General features: G+C 49.0%; 1 protein-coding gene across 2 annotated transcripts in view; it reads right to left on the reverse strand.

The window, feature by feature from the left end:
• Piwil4 (piwi like RNA-mediated gene silencing 4) overlaps positions 1-17,249 on the reverse strand; it is a 42,449-nt gene extending 25,200 nt beyond the window's left edge. For both annotated transcript variants that reach the window (XM_040735264.1, XM_021235252.2), the window contains exons 1-8: positions 17,063-17,249; positions 16,061-16,187; positions 13,969-14,097; positions 11,714-11,928; positions 7,662-7,783; positions 5,652-5,732; positions 4,840-5,037; positions 3,427-3,538 (exon numbers count right to left, since the gene is read on the reverse strand). In XM_040735264.1, coding sequence (XP_040591198.1) covers positions 3,427-3,538; positions 4,840-5,037; positions 5,652-5,732; positions 7,662-7,783; positions 11,714-11,928; positions 13,969-14,097; positions 16,061-16,187; positions 17,063-17,137 — 1,059 coding nt within the window. In that variant the 5' untranslated portion in view covers positions 17,138-17,249. The remainder of the gene's footprint in view (positions 1-3,426; positions 3,539-4,839; positions 5,038-5,651; positions 5,733-7,661; positions 7,784-11,713; positions 11,929-13,968; positions 14,098-16,060; positions 16,188-17,062) is intronic.
• Between the last annotated feature and the right edge of the window lie 921 nt (positions 17,250-18,170).

An 18,170-nucleotide genomic window follows, 5' to 3' on the forward strand; every position in this document is an offset into this window, starting at 1 on the left:
CAGCCTCCAAAGTAACAGAGAAACCCTGTCTCAAAAAAAAAAAAAAAAACACACACACACACACACACACAAAAAACCAAAACCAAAACAAACAAACAAACAAAAAAAAAAACAAGCTGCTGTGCAGCCAGGATTCCAAAGGCCACCTCTGCTTGAAAGAAAACATGCCCCAGAAGCAATGCGATAGCTTGGTGCTTGCCCACCTTTCGCCTGAGTAACAGGAAGTAAAGCCAGAGAGCTTGCCACGGGCTAGGTAACACTTGACACTGAAGCTACAGTATGACCTAGTGACAGGGGAATGTGTGACCTAGTGACGGAAGGGAATGGTGCAGTGTGGCTGCTTCATGAAGGAAGTTCATGAACATCATGCACAGAGGTGGCGGCGGCGGCGCCACTAGGGACCGGCGAGTGGACAGGGATACAGGCGGGATGGATGAGTCAGGATGCTGAGGGAGATGAGGCTAAAAGGCAGGATGGGGCAGGCTGTGATTCTAGAGATGAGGAGGAGGAGGGAAGCAAGGGACCCCACCACCTGCCTGTGTGCAGTGTGCAGACATCAGGTTAAAGGCACTGGACAGGCTACTGCCGTGCTCACTGCTTCACCACGCCAGGAAGGAAGGAAGAAACGACGCTGTAACAGCGAGCTTCCCTAGACCCCCTCACTGAGCTCTGAGTTTAGCTTCCCTAGACCCCCTCACTGAGCTCTGAGTTTAGCTTTGCCTAAGTTACACAGCTAGAGCCCCGCCCTTCTCATCTCTAGGCTGAGGTCCTTCACCACGTCCCCGGGCAATATACACAGCACGCTCTCTCCAGTGGCAGAGGCGGCGGCGAGGAGCAAGGAGACCACGGGACTGACCACATCACCTGCCCGCCAATGCGCTGGGACCAGGCTGAGGAAGCGTTCCAGAGAGAGTGCGGCAGTGAAGATGGAGAGCTCATCCCAGGGGCAGCTCCCTCCGTGAGGAGGTGCGGCAAAGAGGAGGGGGGAAGAAAGCAAAAAAAAAGCGCTTTCCTAGCTGAAACGTACAATTCTAAGAAGAATTGCGGAGGTGAAAGATGTCCGCCTGAGGCTGCCACAGGACACTCAGGCAAATAAATAAATTAATTAATACATTCAGGAAATGGAAATGCAGAAACAGGCAAGGCAAAATTACTGGATCTGAGCAGACTCAAACCACAACGGAGAGAGCAGCCTTGTGGGAGTGAATGATGGTTCTTCAAAAGGAAGAAAACAACGTCAGAAGAGACCGACCTGAAACTCAGAGGAGAGCCACAAAGGATGTGACCAAGGAGTCAAGGAAGAAGGAATCAGGTCGGATGGGTGGGCGTGGCCACAGAGGTCTAATGTCATTGCAAGATACAATACAGCACTGTAACTTACCGTTATCCTTCCCCTTGAGCGTGGAATGCCAGGAGGCATTCCTCACGTCTGACTGTGACTTTCTCCACCAGCCACACTCTCTCTCACCTCCCTCCTCTCTGCCCTCCCCGGCTTCTGCCCACCTCTGTTGCCCTGGCTAAGTCAATGGGCCCAACTGTTTCAGATTCCAGAGGAAAACTGTGTAATGTGTGTCTTTCTGTGCCTCGATTCTTTCATTTAACATAATGATCCCAGGAACACGATGTAGGAATGTCCCAAATGTACATTGATGGGGGAAGTCCTTCTGTGTACATGTTGTCTTACTAGTTGATAAATAAAGCACTATTGGCCAATAGGGAAGCAAGATAGGTGGGACTAGGAGTCGAGGAGGATTCTGGGAAATGTAGTCAAGAGTAGAGATTCGCCATGTGATCCCGGGAGGAGAGGACACAAGTCTGGCATTTTTGGTATGATAAGTCCTTATAAAAATACATATTAATAATTATGGGTTAGAGCTAGCCATTAAGAAACCATAGCAAATGGCCAACAGCTTCATAATTAATGTAGCGTTCTGCATATTCATTTGGGACTGATGCGGCTCTGGGACCAGGCTGGTGGGAAGAATACATGTTATAGTACATCATGGAGATGTGTAACTGTCTACCCATGGAAAAATAAAATAATTACTGGAAAGTAAGGGGGGAAGAGCCACTGAAAGCCTCTTAGGCTAAGAAAGGTTGAGTGATTTAGTCCCTCCTGGCAGTATTTCTGTAGTATTGAAGCCAGATGCGCGACCAGTGACAATTGCAGGAGGAAGAACTAACGAGGGCTTGATGCCACCACAGTCATTTTCCAAAAGTGGCTAAGGAGGAGATGAGGGAGGGTCAAATTTGCTTTCTGTTTTCCAATGCATCTGTAAGATCTGAGAGGTCTCAATGATCACAGAGTAAACAGCTCCACTGCCAGCCTGGGAAGGGAGGGCGGCAGAGCTGTGAGTGAGCAGAGCTTCCACAGGCAGCAAGACATTCACCAATAAATTGCTCCTGAGTGTCCACTACGGGACAGGAACTCCGCTGGTAACCCAAGGTGCCCAAAACAGTTCAAATCTCTCCTTGAAGAGAGATTCCAGGGGAAAGAGCAGGCCCTGCCCTGAACAGTGAAGCTGAGTTCAGGGATAGCAAGCCTCCCGGATCAGCACCACAGGCTCCCAGGGAACATGCCGCCTGGCTGAGAACTGAAGGCTGATCAGTGCTTGTTCATCTTAAAGGTATCCAGAAAGAGGAAGCAATGTGTATACATGTAGGGGGGGCAGACGGAGTCAAGAGCCACAAAAGGCCAGTACCCCCATACCCAGAACGGTTTAGGAGGTGGGGGTGTGTGAGAGAGACAGGGGGAGAGGAGGAAGTGGGGGGGAGCCAGATCAAAACTCCACAGGAAGCTTACAACTGACTCCTAAGAGTACTGGAAACATTAAAGCTTGGGTGTGACATGACCAGATATGATTTTAAAGCCGACTACTACAGGAAGAAAGAATACTGGGGCAGGGTGAGGATGTTAGACAAGCCAGAGACACTAAGGGTAGAGCAGGGACAAGTAAGAGGATGAGTTATGTGGGAGGTAGACTCGCCCTGACAGTTCAGGGAATCTTCTGGAAGGAATAGTGTTGTAGTCTACATTTGTGAAATGTCCACTACAGACTCCTGTATTTGAACATTTGATATCCAGCTGGAAGCGTTGTTTTAGAAGGTTGTGGGAGCTTTGGGAGGTGGAGCAAAATGAATTGGGTTACGGGGCTGGAGGTGAGGGGCAGTCCTGAGATTTTTATACTCCAGCCCCAAGTCTGGTTCACTGCAGTGTGACCAGCCAGCTTCCTGCCCCTGCCCAGTACCTTTCCCCTCTGCTCCCTCCCACTCTTTCCACCTCATGGTGGAATGACCCCCTGAATGTGAACCAGAAGAAACCAGTGTCCCTTAAATTGTTCCTTGTTAGAAAGGTTACAACCACAAGAAAAGTGACTAAAACAGAGAACGCCCTCTCCAGGCTAGGGAGGCAGGAATCACGCCTACCTGTTTGTAGTAATCCATGTACGTGACCTCAGAGCCGTCCCGCTTCTGAAAGGCATGAGTAGGCTTCACAGACCAGTCAATGTCATCAATGCGGTATGTTTTGTTGTTGTATCTGGTAAATTCAAGACACTTGGAAAACACTTTGCCAATACTTAGCCTTAGGCGCATGGCTACCACACCACAAATCTTGGGTTAACTCAAGATACAAGATCCACTCCTGAGACTGTGGCAGACACCGCTACAAGCAAAGTCACACTCTTGTGCCACACGATCAGCTCTTACCAGAGAAGAGTGTGAATTATTCAGATCTCTGCATTCCAACTGATGCAAGTCGTAACCCACAGTGTTTGTCTCACTGACAGACTGTAGTCATTCTTAAATGCTCCAATGACGAAATTCCATTCGCCTTCCCTGCCCTCCTTTAGTGTCATATGTCAACTCCCAGGCAATCTTTATGATTAAAAAGTACCAATGCATCTGGCTAATCACGCGATTCTGGAATCCTGTTAATCCCTCACCTGGGATTGACTCTCAGCAAAACAGGAACCAAGTTCCTTTTCCCCTTTAGCACTGTGGCCTGGCCTGCAGCAGAGACCTCCCAGAACTCCATGTACCTTAAAAGGTGTTTCCAAAAGAATGTGGCAAGCTAATGTGCCAAAATATACATGGGGCAGGATGGGGGAGCACAGAGGAAGCATTCCAGTGCCTGGCATGGTAAAACACGGCTAGGCTGTCCCTCTATTGCTCAGCCCAAGAAACTGGCTCTAAGATGAAAGTCCAGACCAGGCTAGTCACTGGGATGGCCCAGAAAGGAAATCAGTCTTTGACAAGCTTTTGAGAACCCAGGAAAAGATTCCTAACCTGTTGGTGTTTTGTTTGGCTCAATAGTCTTTGAGGGAAAAACTACACTGATAAACCTAGGAACTTGCAAAGGAGTAAGCAGCTCCTTTGTCTAAAAGGCCTCAGAATCTCAAGGGGGCAGCAGTGGGGCACACATTGGGTCTTGTAACACAACGAATGACCATGAAGAGGTGGTCCTAAGTGGAGCATTACAGGAAGTGCCCAGAGGAGGGTGAGTAAGTGGGGCCCTCAGGAGCTCCAGAGCTGAGTATGGGAAGGTAGAGATCTGAAAGGGGGAACGAGACCCTGGGAACCAGGCAGAAGTCCCGGAACAACACAATGCAGGCTTCTGAGGGCCAGATGGAAGAGGAAGATGGCTGGAGAAAGCATACAGTCACGTTGACTTGGGGCAGTCCAGAAGTCAGAAGTGACTACAGGGACAGGTCTTCCATACGGGCAAGCCAACTGACAACGCCCCTGCCCCCCCAGTACTCTGGCCAGTGTGGCAGGGACATTCTGGATCCAAACACCCCTAAACATCCACTCTAGAAAGCAATCGGGGCCAACCCTTACCGGGTAAGAACAATGAGCCCCACTAGCTGTTTCTGGCACATCTCAGTGAAGTGGGACATGCCGGTTCGGTGGCAGAGATCAGTCATGAATTCCAGAACAGTCTCGTTGCGGAGGACTTTGTAGCTCACATCAGCATTTAACAGAAGTCTGCTTTCAAAGTGGGACACAGAAATAGCAAACCCAGGCCACAGGGACAACCTTCAAAAACAAATGAAAAACAACAAGCACAGTTCTGAATATTTAAAATCTACCACGGGGAAAACCTGTAACCACTCTAACAGTGAGTTTTCATTCTAGTTCACTGGAGGTCGTGACTTTGTTGTGTTTGTTTTGTCTTTTGTTTTGTGTCTTTTATTCCAGTTACTGACTTAAAACACTAGTATTTTTCAGCTGGGGTTTCTCTAAACAGCTTTAGGATAAAATTCCTGTGAATAATAAGATTCGAACTGAGCTTCAGACCCTGCATTTCTGGTGGGAGCTGGGCTGAGTGTGCAGTGTTCACCAGATGTGTTTCGGAATGCAACGCTCTGCTTTGTTCCCGTCTAGCCGCAGAAAGCTGAGTTCCGAGTTCCTTCTGGAATTTATGGCCTAGCACACTAACCAAAGAACATGAACTTCTAGCTTCACATCTGGGTTCCCTATTCCGCAAAACAAACCAAAGAAAGAACACTTGAAACTTTCAGAAGCCCATTACATTCCATATTCCCGACACGTGACTCCTCATGGGAGGCAGAGAGACAAGGTACTATTTCAGAAGTTACACTACTCATGTCTTACCATTTCGCAGGAACAGAAAACACAAAGAATCCTACTTGTACTGGGGGATCTCCACTGGTTCTGAAGGCTTATAGAAGTTCCGTCCAATTTGGTACATTCTCAACTTTTTAAAGATCCTGGAAGCACAGTTTTGGAATCTTTAGTAAATACTAATAGTGTAATTCAGTCTGTGGAGGATGGGGAGACAGTTTTTGATAAACCACTCAAGCTCCCTGGGTGCCCCACATCATTGTGACATTTTCCTCAGCAAGTGTCTATCCCGGTCACCTCTGGAAAGGGGCGGTGGTGTCCACTGCATGGGGAAATGGAAGCAGCTTTGAGTCAGAATACTGGACTGCCGACCCTGGGGAGTTGGCTACTGACGTCACCGAGGCCAGTCTCCCATACGTAAAGCACAGGTTTGTGTGGCAGTGCCTGCTCGGGTGAGCAAGGAACAGTATGATGAAACACACCGAACGCACCGCCCACATGTGGGCCGGTGCAGCACAGTCCCCTCACAGGGCACAGAGGGTCAAAGAGACTGGACGAGAATCTGATTAACTAGAAAATAGCATGCTTTCTAAGGAGGAAGTTACTTTCTGTGCCCAGACATTCTGGAAAGCCCCCAAACTCCCTGACCTCCTCCCCTCCAGGCTGTTGAGCATCTCTGCAACAGGGCCCGAAACACAGCATCCTAACACACGCAGTGCCGTGTGGAACCACACACACACACACACACAACACACACACACACACACACACTGTGGAACCTAACACAGTGCTGCGTGGAACCTGACACTCACACACACACACACACTCTCACATACACACTCACGACACTCACACACTCACACACACACACACTCTCACATACACACTCACACACTCACACAGACACACACACACAGTGCTGAGTGGAACATGACACTCACACACTCACACACACACTCTCACATACACACTCACACACACAGTGCTGAGTGGAACCTGACACTCACACACTCACACTCACACTCTCACATACACACTCACGACACTCACACACTCACACACACACACACACTGTGGAACCTAACAGTGTTGAGTGGAACCTCACACACACACACACACACACACACACTGTGGAACCTAACACAGTGTTGAGTGGAACCTGACACTCACACACACACACACACACACACTCACGACACTCACACACTCACACACACAGTGCTGAGTGGAACCTGACACTCACACACTCACACACACATACACACACACTCACACACACATATACACACACTGTGTGGAACCTAACACAGTGTTGAGTAGAACCTGACACTCACTCACACACACACACACACACACACACACACAGTGCTGAGTAGAATCTGACACTCACACACTCACACACATGCACACACATACATAGTGCTGAGTGGAACATGACACTCACACACTCACACACACACTCTCACATACACACTCACACACACTCACACATACTCACACACCCACACACATACTCACACACACACAGTGCTGTGTGGAACCTGCTCGATTGCTTTGGAGTGTTCACTTGCTCAGTTTCCTTTTGTCACCTCCAGGCCCAATGGAACATCTCCTTTTACCAAGTATAGAGTGGCCCAGGGATTCTGCATTGGTCAAATCCCTTCATCCTCAAGGTAACTGTGGACCACACGACCCTCGGTCCATTCTAAAGATGTCGAAAGCTTATGTACAACTAGCCCCCATCCACACTCCTGCTTCGAAGACAGACGTGGGGCTTGGGATGGAGCCAGGGCAGAACACAGCTAGTGACAGCCGTGTATGTCCCAGACCAGCCAGCTAGTGGAGAAACAAACCCATCATCCGGCCAATTCCTGCTCAGTGAATTTGAGTCTGGGGTAGGGGTGGGGAAAACTAAAAGCAACTAACTTTTGGATAAGTCTGAATAATGAGGAGTTGACCCATCGGTGTCCCATCGGTGAAAGTCATCCTACAGCTGCCGCTGGCACGTCCCCCACCCGGCACACCTCAGTCCCGTGCCCCCCCCGGGCTCTAGGCCGGAAGGTCAGGCAGCTTACTTTCTGAAGATGACGTTGAAGAACTGAATGCTCACTGGGGAGCTTGAGGGCAGCTGGCTTGTCAGAGTGAGAGTGATCTTTACCGTCTCACCTCTTTGAGTTTCGCCTGTCAGTTCTGTGACCTGGGAAAAGGGGTTGGTGAAAAGACACAGTTTATCCTCAAGTGTTCCCAACACAGACACGGTAACGAGGTGCATACGCGTGAACAACTACGGAGCCTTGGGTGCCGGTGTGTGGACTGACCCCATCCACATCTGGGGGGCAAATTACCTTAAAACACGGATAAAGACATTCCCTCGAGAAAATCCCACCTGTGTGCATATAGAGAATCAATGTACGTATTTTTAGGAGGCAGCAGACGGCCAGGCCCCTTTCAAGATCATGAATTCCTGAGATATTCCTCAAAAGGTTTATTCACCAAGCAGGAGAGGAAGCCCTTAAAGGAAAACAGCCAGAAGGAGGAAGAGAAAGACGAGGGGGCAGAGAAAATATGGGTGCTAGGGTGGGAAATTTCATTCTAATAAAAGCTTGCAAAGAGCTGCTGGAAGCCTTGGTGCTGGCCTACACTGAAACTGTTTTAGCAGCATAAGGACCACAGGGATAGGCTCTGTATCAACACCCCAACTAAAGAAAACCCTAAGCCCCCGAGGGCTGGAGGAATGACTGCTCTGCAGGCATCTTGTTCTTGCAGAGGACCAGAGTTTGGTTCTTAGCATCCACCCTGGATTGCCCACAGCTGCCTGGAACTCCAGCTCAACGGGATCTGATGCCCTCTTCTGCACTGAGGACAGCGCGCATGCCCACGCACGCAACCCCCACAAACACACACACATACACCTCACAGAATTAAAAATAAATCTTTAAACAGCTACAACCCCCATAACCCCACATAGAATTAAAAATAAAAATATTTAAACAGCTACAAAAAAAAAAACCCCTCAAACCTCTACACCTTGCAAAGCTCAATACATTATTTTAAAATACAAACATTCACAAATCAGTCAGTAAATGTCAATGGTCAGGGGTTTTTCAAAGGGTAATAGATTAGAAGTCAGCTCACTAGCAGGCATCTGCATATTCCCACCCACCTCCTTCTAGTTAGTGTTGGTTTTTAACAGAACCTGGACTACCTAGAAGGAAAGAGAAACAGAAACTGGCGGGAAGGTGGTGGGGAGGGGGACGGGGAGGGGGGAGGGGGAAGGGGGTGGGTCATTGCCCTGCGGAGACTCCTAGTCTCAGATTTGTCTTACAGAAATGGCAACAGTTACAGAGACCTCACAAGGTCAAGGTCAGGAGAGACATCCTGCTCCCAGCCCCCTGGGGACCGCAGACAAAGGACGTGGACAACAATGGATGTGCTATTAGCTGAGGGGAGATGGCAACAGACAGTCTTAGAAACTGTGCTTCTCAACAGCTTCCCAAGATCAAACACTTCCTCCGGATCCTTGATCCATCCTCTCTGACGGAACACCAAGGGCTCCTGGGCTTCCTCCCTGTGTCCCGGACCTGCCTGCCCGAGCCCCAGGCTGCTAAGCTCCCCTTCCTCCCTCAGCCACCCACAAGTTCCAGTGCATTCACACAGCACCGTCTCTAAGTGGTCTCTGCTGTTGTGACTCCGCCACCATGGCACATGCTTACACAGACTAGGGAGGCTGCCTCTTTCAGTGTAGTGTGTGGCCTGGAACCTGCTTCCTCCTTGAAGCCTCTCCACCATCTCCACCACGGGAGTGAGTCCAGCTGGAGCTACAGGACTGTGAGGACAAACAGGGCACTCCCGGATCTTATCTTAAGGGTCAAATACAGAGCAGCACTTTGGGTTTTCATTCCAGCCTTTTGACACACTGCCCAGGCTAGTCCATTACTCTTCCCACCCCCTTTCAGGAAACTTCAATAGGATGTGGCCGGGAGACTCTCTTGTGGTGCTTCACCAGTCCAGAAAAGACAAAGTCAAGTTCTCCCTACCTTCAGGGCCTCTTCTACACCTGGCTGGTTAAACCTCAATGATCCAGGTTTCTCAAATATGCCCTTCCCCCTTCCTTCTGTCACTAAGCCTTGGCCCTTCCCCACGGTCCACCTGTCTCATCCTGAGACCCTTCCTGAGACCCTAATCGTAACTCTTTTCACCATGCTCTGGGGTGCGATCCTCAAGCTCTCCGAGCTGCAGGGGAGATAAGAGGGTTAAGCGCACCGTGCCAGCAAGAGCCTGGCAGGGCACACGGTCTACAAATGGTGTCTGGCGGATACACCAGCAGCACAGAGGCTAGCCCTGTGGTGCTCATCTAAAGGGCCACCAAGCCCAGAACCCTTATCTATCTACTTAGTAAGCGCTCGATAAACGTTAGCACAACAAAAACACCGATGACCGCCATTCTGCCTCCCTGTGTTCATTTGCAGCTCTGATGTAACCTTTTAAAGACTAAGACCCCTGGTAGTGTTTACCTTTATTTCCCTTCATGGTGCTAACACCTTGCTAAGTACACAGTCGGCTCTGTAAGTTCACAAAGGTTGCCAACAGATGTGAGTGAACGAGCCTCTCAGCAGACAGGTGGAGTACAGGGTAATACTGGGAGGCCATGAGGCAGCCGGAAGGCAGCTTCCAGAAGTACGGACAGGAATGGGATGGGATGCAAAGGGACTCTTCAAACCCTAATTAAGCACCCTAGGAAGATAGAGACTGGGGAGGCGGGGGGGGGGGATTACCCCCCAGTACAACAGAGAGAGCAGTGTCACTGTTAGGATGCTCACTGCGGCAGACTGACAGGACACACACCAAATAAGGGACGAAACAACCTTCACCTGCGCCCAGTGTCACCTAATATGGAAATGGGCCAACAGCCCCGGTGAGCCACAGGCTTTTCTTACAGCCTACCCTGTCACCTGCCTCCTCACTGACTGTCCCCAGCATGGAATGTGTCTGGCGCACGCGGCACGTCAGTTCTGAGTTGAGAAGATGAGCGATGCTCACCTATTCCTGGCAGGGGCAGAACAGAATTTCTCCAGCTTCGCTAGAAACAGCTGGGGTAAGCCTGACCATTCCAGTGACCTCTAACACCACGGAAGCTACAAAGATGGCTCTAAGGACAAGCTGACCTTAATCCTACCGAGGCACTGAAAATACATGACACAGGATAAGAAGACAGGTCTCGTGCTACCGATGTGTCACTGGACAATGGATTTGAAGGGGAAAAAACCCTTTCTAAATGCAGATTCCGATGTTCTGAGCCAGCAGATCTCACGACTTAAAAAGGATAAAGGAATGCTCAGAAACTCATTTCTTGTGTAAAATCACAAAGACTTACTTGTAACCTATCAATGTTAACCCGTGCTGTTGACACCACAGTGCTTAAAAACACTGAGCTCGCTGGCTAAACTTTCTCACTGAAAGCATCAAAGATCTTACTGTAATGCTTTAAAGCCTGGTTCTTTTTTCTCATAGTAATTCTAGTCTTCTTTTTAAAATTGAGAGACCCATGCCTACTGCCATCTCTTTGAGGACTGGTAATGTTGAAAATCTGGGGGGAAAATGGGTAAAGGAAGATTGAAACATTTAACTGTTTCAATGGTCTCATTTTGCAGACACTCAGATTGACAACAGCAGCTCATGTTTCCTATGACAGGGAGTTATGAAGACAGGATGGTTCTACATTCAGAAACTGACATGAAATTATCTGACCACACAGGCACCCTGCACAGGGGCAGAAATCCATAGAGTCGTGGAAATGGTGATTCTGGAGGTCCCATGGCTTGGGGAAGGTTTCCAAGTTCATCTGTCTTAAGAGTCTGTGGCTCTTGAAGGCTTAACATGCTGGAGCATCAGGTTCATGTATGACAACAATGGCTGGCGACATCTTAGGAAACTTTTGAGCTCTCAAGCAAGGGAGCAGGGATGAGGAAGGTGAATAGGAAAACACCTTCAAACTATCAAGAAAATCAATGATCTTCTCTACACATACATAATAAGCAAATACGTCCACACGTGTACACACACACACACACACACACACACACACACACACACACACACACGCAGTGAAATGATGACCACACTGTACCTTCTGGTCCAGTTTTTCTGAGAGGAAAAGAATGGTGCCATCAAATGCTTTTGCCTTGTCCAAGAGTTTGCTGTGACTATAAAGCAATGCAATCCTCAGTTTCTTAGAGGCTAAATCCGGGCTATATGTGACATGGTACTGGTACAGCTGCCAATCCTGGGGCAAATCTAAACTAAAGAGATTTGTAACCAGCCGCAGAGGTATTCCACTGGAACCTGGAGAAGAGAAAAGACGTCTTTCACCGGAAGAGCACACCATATTACTATTAATCATATCTTGAAAACTGACCGTGGACTGTGGTTGCTATAAAGCAGGGGCTTTTCGTCGGTGGTGTTGGATGAATGTCTGCATTTTCCACCTGGCAATTCCACTGGGAGTTACTGTGAGCTCAAGTGCACAGTGGGCCTCCAAAACCACAGGAACAGATGTGATTTTCCAGGCATCTGAAGGCAGCTGCCTGCATCCCTCCCTTCCAGATGAGTCTCTGCGACCCAGATCAGTTATCAGACAGTCTCAGATTCCACTCTGAGACTACAAACACAACAAAAACAAAATGATCCCGTTCTCACCACGAATGATACAACTCCCAACCTCTAAGAGACTGAGATAATCAGAACAAGGATTTAGAAGATTCTGACGAAGTTCCATCAGTAGTTAGAACGCTGTGTAAGGTAGAGGGAGGCTGTAAGACAGAACAGGAACTCCGGTACAGAGCAGCGTGACTTGGGCTTCTATGGTACAGGTACATGGAGTCCACACGTGCTTACTGGAATCCCTTCACCTAATACATTTTTGCTCGGAGTTTAAACGTCTGCAGGACAGAATCAGAGCAGGTCAGAGGAGAGCTGGCTGGACAGAGGCCGTCACAAGCACCTCCCCAGGGGACAGAATCTAGAAAAGTACCAGTGACATTTCCCCACTTGTCTTGACAGAAAATGACTACACCTGTATCTTTTTTGTGTGTATTTGTACCACACAAACACACTACCTTGCTTTTTCCATGGAGAAATCAGAAATGCAAATGAGGAATAAATGGTACTTATATACTTTAGTGCTCCCTCGGCCTGGGCCTACGATACCTGTGTCTGGCAGAGGCAAGAGATAATTATGCCACTTTTGCTTAACAACAAAAATTTTGTTCTCCCAGATGCCTAGTGAATGGCAATACATGTCAGCGTGTCATTACATGGATGAAGAAAAGTCAGTGTAGACTGTCATTAGTGAATGGCAACACATGTCCACCGGTCATCACGAGGACAGAGAAAAGTCCGTCTAGACTGTCAGAACCTTGGAGATCACCTGTGCCGGCGTTTTCAGACTGCAGCAAGCAGCACTAGTGCCAAGGTCAGAAAGGTGTGGGAGTCGGTGTGCTTCTCTGTGGGAGAGGCTAAAAAGGCTGAGGTCAGAAAGGTGTGGGAGTCGGTGTGCTTCTCTGTGGGAGAGGCTAAAAAGGCTTGCCGTTGTGTGTTTGCTCACCGGCATGCACGTGTGTGCACATGGGGGCTGGGCAACTCCTTCGAGCTGGCATTCCAGGGGTTTGTGAGCTGTCTGGCATGAGCGGTGAGATCCGAATGTCAATCCTCTGCTGGTGTGTGCTCTCAATGCCAGCCATATCTCCTCTTGGCTGGTGTGTGTGCGTGTGTGTGCGTGTGCGCGTGCGTGCCCTCACCACCAGCCCTCTCTCCAGCCCAAGCACAACAGAGTGGCCCCAGAGCGCCTGTATGCACCAAGGTGAGTACTTTCTGTGAAACGTTAGTTCCGCTGTACAGCTACTTGCTAGATAATAATATCTGTTTCTTGTTATGCTGCTTTTAAAAACTCAAAACAAAACAAACCAAAAATTCCCATTAGTGACAAGGGAGCCACGACGCTTCCTGCAAATCCACAGAAAACCACAGACCCCGCTCCTCAGAAGACACTTTGGGCCACATCTGTGTACGCAATTTCAGGAGCCTGGAGTCTGAAGGACGACGTATCCCCATTGGCTGAGGTCTCCTTTCGACACTGAAACCCCCACAGGATGGTTCTCCACATAGGATAAGGGTTGGAAAGAGAAGACACGTCTTTCCATGTCTTCCCCAAGTGAGAAGAGGGCATCTTTTCCAAAAGTGGAATCCGATTTGAGGAACAGTTTTGTGTTTCCAAAACTTAGCTTAAACAACGCCTTCAACAGAGCAGATGCTCAGGTAGTAGCTCTTTAAATCCCAAGGCAAGACTTGGTAACCTCTAAAAAGTAACAGGAAGGGGCTGGCTACCTGCTTTGCAGTCTTTCACGTGTGCCAACTTCTCCCTGGTAGAGACACTCAAATCTACCAAGTCCCGTCTGACTTTGCCTCTTTCCGTGAAGGAACGTCCACCATCATCAGAAGAGACAGCAACTTCATCTGGAACAAGAAGATAACATAGTATGGTGGGCTGTGTGCTCCCTGTACACCAAAACCACGCTGTCAGTCAAAACGGGTTTTCCCAGGATGTGCCTGTACTGCTAACGCATCTCTTACTATACAGAAGACTTTAGCCTCAACACTGAAAATCAGAGGAAGTATGGGGTGCTCAATTAGGAGTATTAGTGTTAGCTTTTGTAATACCATAGACTTCCTCTTCTTGGCTCAGGAGACAGCTCCCTCCCTGTCCCAGACCCACCTGCTAGCAAGTGACAAGTCCTCCCTCTCTAGGGCGATGACACTCTGAAGACATCCAGGGGGATCTCCCACTTTTCCCAGTGGGGGAAAAAAACCATCCCCATGCATAGCCATCGACAATCACACTAGAGAATTCCTTGAGATGACAGGGCCCACCTCAGCGTCTACCATTTACATTAGATCACAGAACACTGAAGTAAATGTCTCCACCTGAGTGACTTCTTTAAGTGAGTACACAGGATGGTAGCCTTTTAAATGTCTTCAGCACTTGGAAGATAACTTTAAACCACCAAAATCCAGGGTTCTATGGCAAAATAGCACACACAGCGTTGTGCTGAACCTCTGAGCTTTGAGTTCATCTGTCCTGTGATATAGTCGCTGTATGCGATGTTCCCAAATGCTCTTTCCGCCTGCTCCAAACTTCCTTCCAGACCTTTCTCCATGGACATGGAGTCTCTCAGGAAAATTTAAAACACGAAGAAACCAATTTTTGAAAGTTCATTTAATTTTCAGATACTGCACTAATTTTAATTGATCATCTAGATCTCTCACTGATCTAGATTTTAAGCAATTTTAGACTTAAACTACCAGGGCTAGGGAACCAGCTCAGTGGTTAGAGCACTTGCTTTCGAGGTCTTGGGTTTGAGTCCTAGAGGCCATGTCAGGTGGCTCACAATTACTTCAGGGGGATCAAATGCCTCTGACCTCACACACAGACACAGACGATACAACAATTAAACACGAGATCATTAATTTAAAAAGTTCAAACTATTACAGAGAGGTGGTTCTCAGACACGGGGAGGCGGGGAGTGGGGAGTTATTGTTTAAGAAATAAGTTTCAGTTTTACAATGCAAAAGAGTTCCAGAGGTGGGCGGCAGCGGTAACTGTACAGTGTAAATAAGCTTTAAACCCCAGGACTATACACTTAAATCACAGCACTCGGGAATCACAGGCAAGTGGATCTCTTTGAGTTTAAGGCTAGCCTGGTCTACAGAGCTAGCTCCAGGGCAGCCAGGGCTACATGGAGAAGTCCTGTCTGGAAAAAACAAACAAACAAACAAAAGAGTTAAAATGAAAAAAAAGTGGGTTCTATGTATATTACCATAACTTAGGGAAATCAACAAAAATTCAGTCTGTGTTCAAAAATGCACTGTTTCCATCCTGTGCAACTCACAAGAGTGAAACTGTTAGCGGCTGTAACAGACTGGCCAGCACTCTGCATCTCAGAGAAACCTTCTGTGCAAGTAGTACATTCTCAAAGCGGTCCAGACCACCCAGGACTGTGCTCGTGGGCCTGAAAAGCCCCACTCAGGACAGATGACCACACCAGAGATGGACTCTGAGAATCCACGGGTCCCCAGGTGCTCACAGCTGGAAATCAAGGATGCCACTCCATGGTCAGACTAAGGGACCTGGTAGACAGGTTTTACCCAGGGACATGAAATGAACTGTGTTCTCCTCCGATTCATTTCAACCCTCTGAAGTTAGGGGGAAACAAAAGAATCAGAAAAAGTGCTTCCCCGTTTGGATCCCTGTGTCCCAAGCGTGACCAGAAAGTTCAGAGTCCACAAAGAACATGTGAGGGGGCCCCTCTGGGAGAAGGGAAGAGAGTGGTCGGTGGGGTCTAGTGTCTCAGGGCTTGGTGGGACCCTCTGCTCTGCTCCGGCTGAAGGAGGTCAGGGAGACAGACCCAACTGCACTTACGTGGCTGTGAAATCGATCTACTGCTCGATGCCTGACTGTCCCCGGAAGCAGCAATGCTTGATGCCTGACTGTCTCCAGGACTGGCAATGCCCGATGCCTGACTGTCCCCAGGAGTGGCAGATGTGGCCTATACAAAACAAAAAGTCTGTTTAGATTCAACTCACAACCCACAAGTTGGTGTCGTGTCTGACGGCTTAGATTACCATGATCCAGGAGCAGAAACCCTGAGGGACAAGGGGGAGGGTAGTCATTCTTCTCAAAAGGCTAACGAGGAGCTGGAGTGCTCTGTTTGCCAAGCTTTTAACCTGAGCCCAGATAACAATGTCAGGCCCCAGAGCTGTGAGATGTGGAAGCCGGATCCTGAGCATAGCGATGCCCCCTGGAAATGAACTGAACGAAACTAGTTCGCAAAACGGGTTAGGACAGAAGCCGTTGATATTTTCTCTGCAGAAACTTCCCTTTCCCCAAGAAATTATTGTATCTTGGCCTGTTTGGTTTTTGTTTTACAAAGATAAGAAAACACTAAATGACAACAAAGGTAAAAACTACCAGCTCTGGTCCAAATCTAAAAGTTTCTCCAAATAGTGGGTGTGTGGTTGTTATTCAGGATTGGCTCAGTCTGGCCACCCAAATCCAGCAAACAGCCACACTTGCTCAACCAGCAGCCGTTGAATCTAACACCTGAATTTGATATGATTTCTGCTACAGTTACCAAGACCCTAAGAGGTAAGTGGGGAAACTTCCCTTCCCGGTTTTGACTGTCTTTCGCTCATTCTTTCCTTTCTTTAACAATTTGCAACCAGCTGAACTAAAGCTAAGAACGCGGAGGGCAGTTCCACGCCTGCTATATCCACAGTGCTGTTTGCACTGCCGGATCTCAACAATAGTATCCACTTGAGAGGAAAAAGGTGGGACATCCCGGGAAAGTCGGAGAAGAGAGGCTGGCAGGGGAAAGCAGTATCTGCGATGGACGCGGGGAGGAGGACGGGGAGACACACTCACCGTGAGGTCTCCTGGGGAACGGGCACCATAGCCAGTGGTGATGCCTCGCGCCCTCGTTCGGGCCCGTCCACTCATGTTCCCGGGGACTCGGAGGCTTTCCTGAGCTCCTGAGCCTCAAGAGCGGTGTTTTCTCGTTGATGGGGAAATGGGGAGGCCGTGACTAGGAGGTATTCAGTTCCCGAGATAAACAGCAACCCGAGCACCCGAGCGTGGGCGTGCAGAGCCCGTGGACCCTCAGAATGCAGGAGCACGTGGGACGGGGGCGGCCTCCAGTGGCATTTCAGGAATATCTCTCCCCCTCCCCCTCCCCTCTCCCACCCTTCCTCCCCCTCCCCCTCCCTCTCCTCTCTCCCTCTCCCCATCTCCCCCTTCCCCTTCCCTCCCCCCCCCCCTTCCTAGAAATGGTGAAGCCATGTGACCCAATCTTAAAGAAATTAGGTTGGGGGCTGGAGAGGACAGGGCTTAGTGGTTAGGAGACTTGTTGCTCTTTCAGAGGACCAGGGTACGGTTCCCAGCACCCCACACAGTGACTCACAACTGCCTGGAACTCCAGTGTCAGGATACCCGGCACCCTCTTCAAGCCTCCTTGGGCTCCTACATGCTCCCAGTGCACATAAAGACACACACACACACAAATATGTTTTTTAAAAGTGTAATTCAGACCAAGGGTGTCCAGAGTCTTGAGAACCCTTAAGAGATGCATTGCTGGCGGGATGAGGGGACACTTTCAGGGCGACTTCACTGGGGACAAAGCTGCTTGTGTGACAGTGGATGAGTCACTTTAGTTAAGCCTGATCTGTCTCCGCCTGTGAAGAGCAGCACCGTACCAGAGGCCTGCATGGATTGTGTTGGGAGGTCTGTGCGGGCTTCCTAGGTGTGCTCACTGTTGTGTGAGACTCACAGCTTTCTCTGAGACAAAAACCTTGTGTTTTGGAGGGAGGCTCCAAAAGATTCATCAGAAGCATCTGGATAATGGACACAGGCTAGGGAGAGGGCGTGAAACCCGGGGTGTACTAAGGGAGGTGAACATTCCACCCTGCAGACGAGCTCTTGGGCTCAGGAAATAAACAACTCAGAACTTCACGTGGCTCCTATAGCTGACCAGACA

Source organism: Mesocricetus auratus, unplaced genomic scaffold (genome assembly GCF_017639785.1).
Source record: "Mesocricetus auratus isolate SY011 unplaced genomic scaffold, BCM_Maur_2.0 Super-Scaffold_100044, whole genome shotgun sequence".
NCBI classification, from domain to species: Eukaryota; Metazoa; Chordata; class Mammalia; order Rodentia; family Cricetidae; genus Mesocricetus; species Mesocricetus auratus.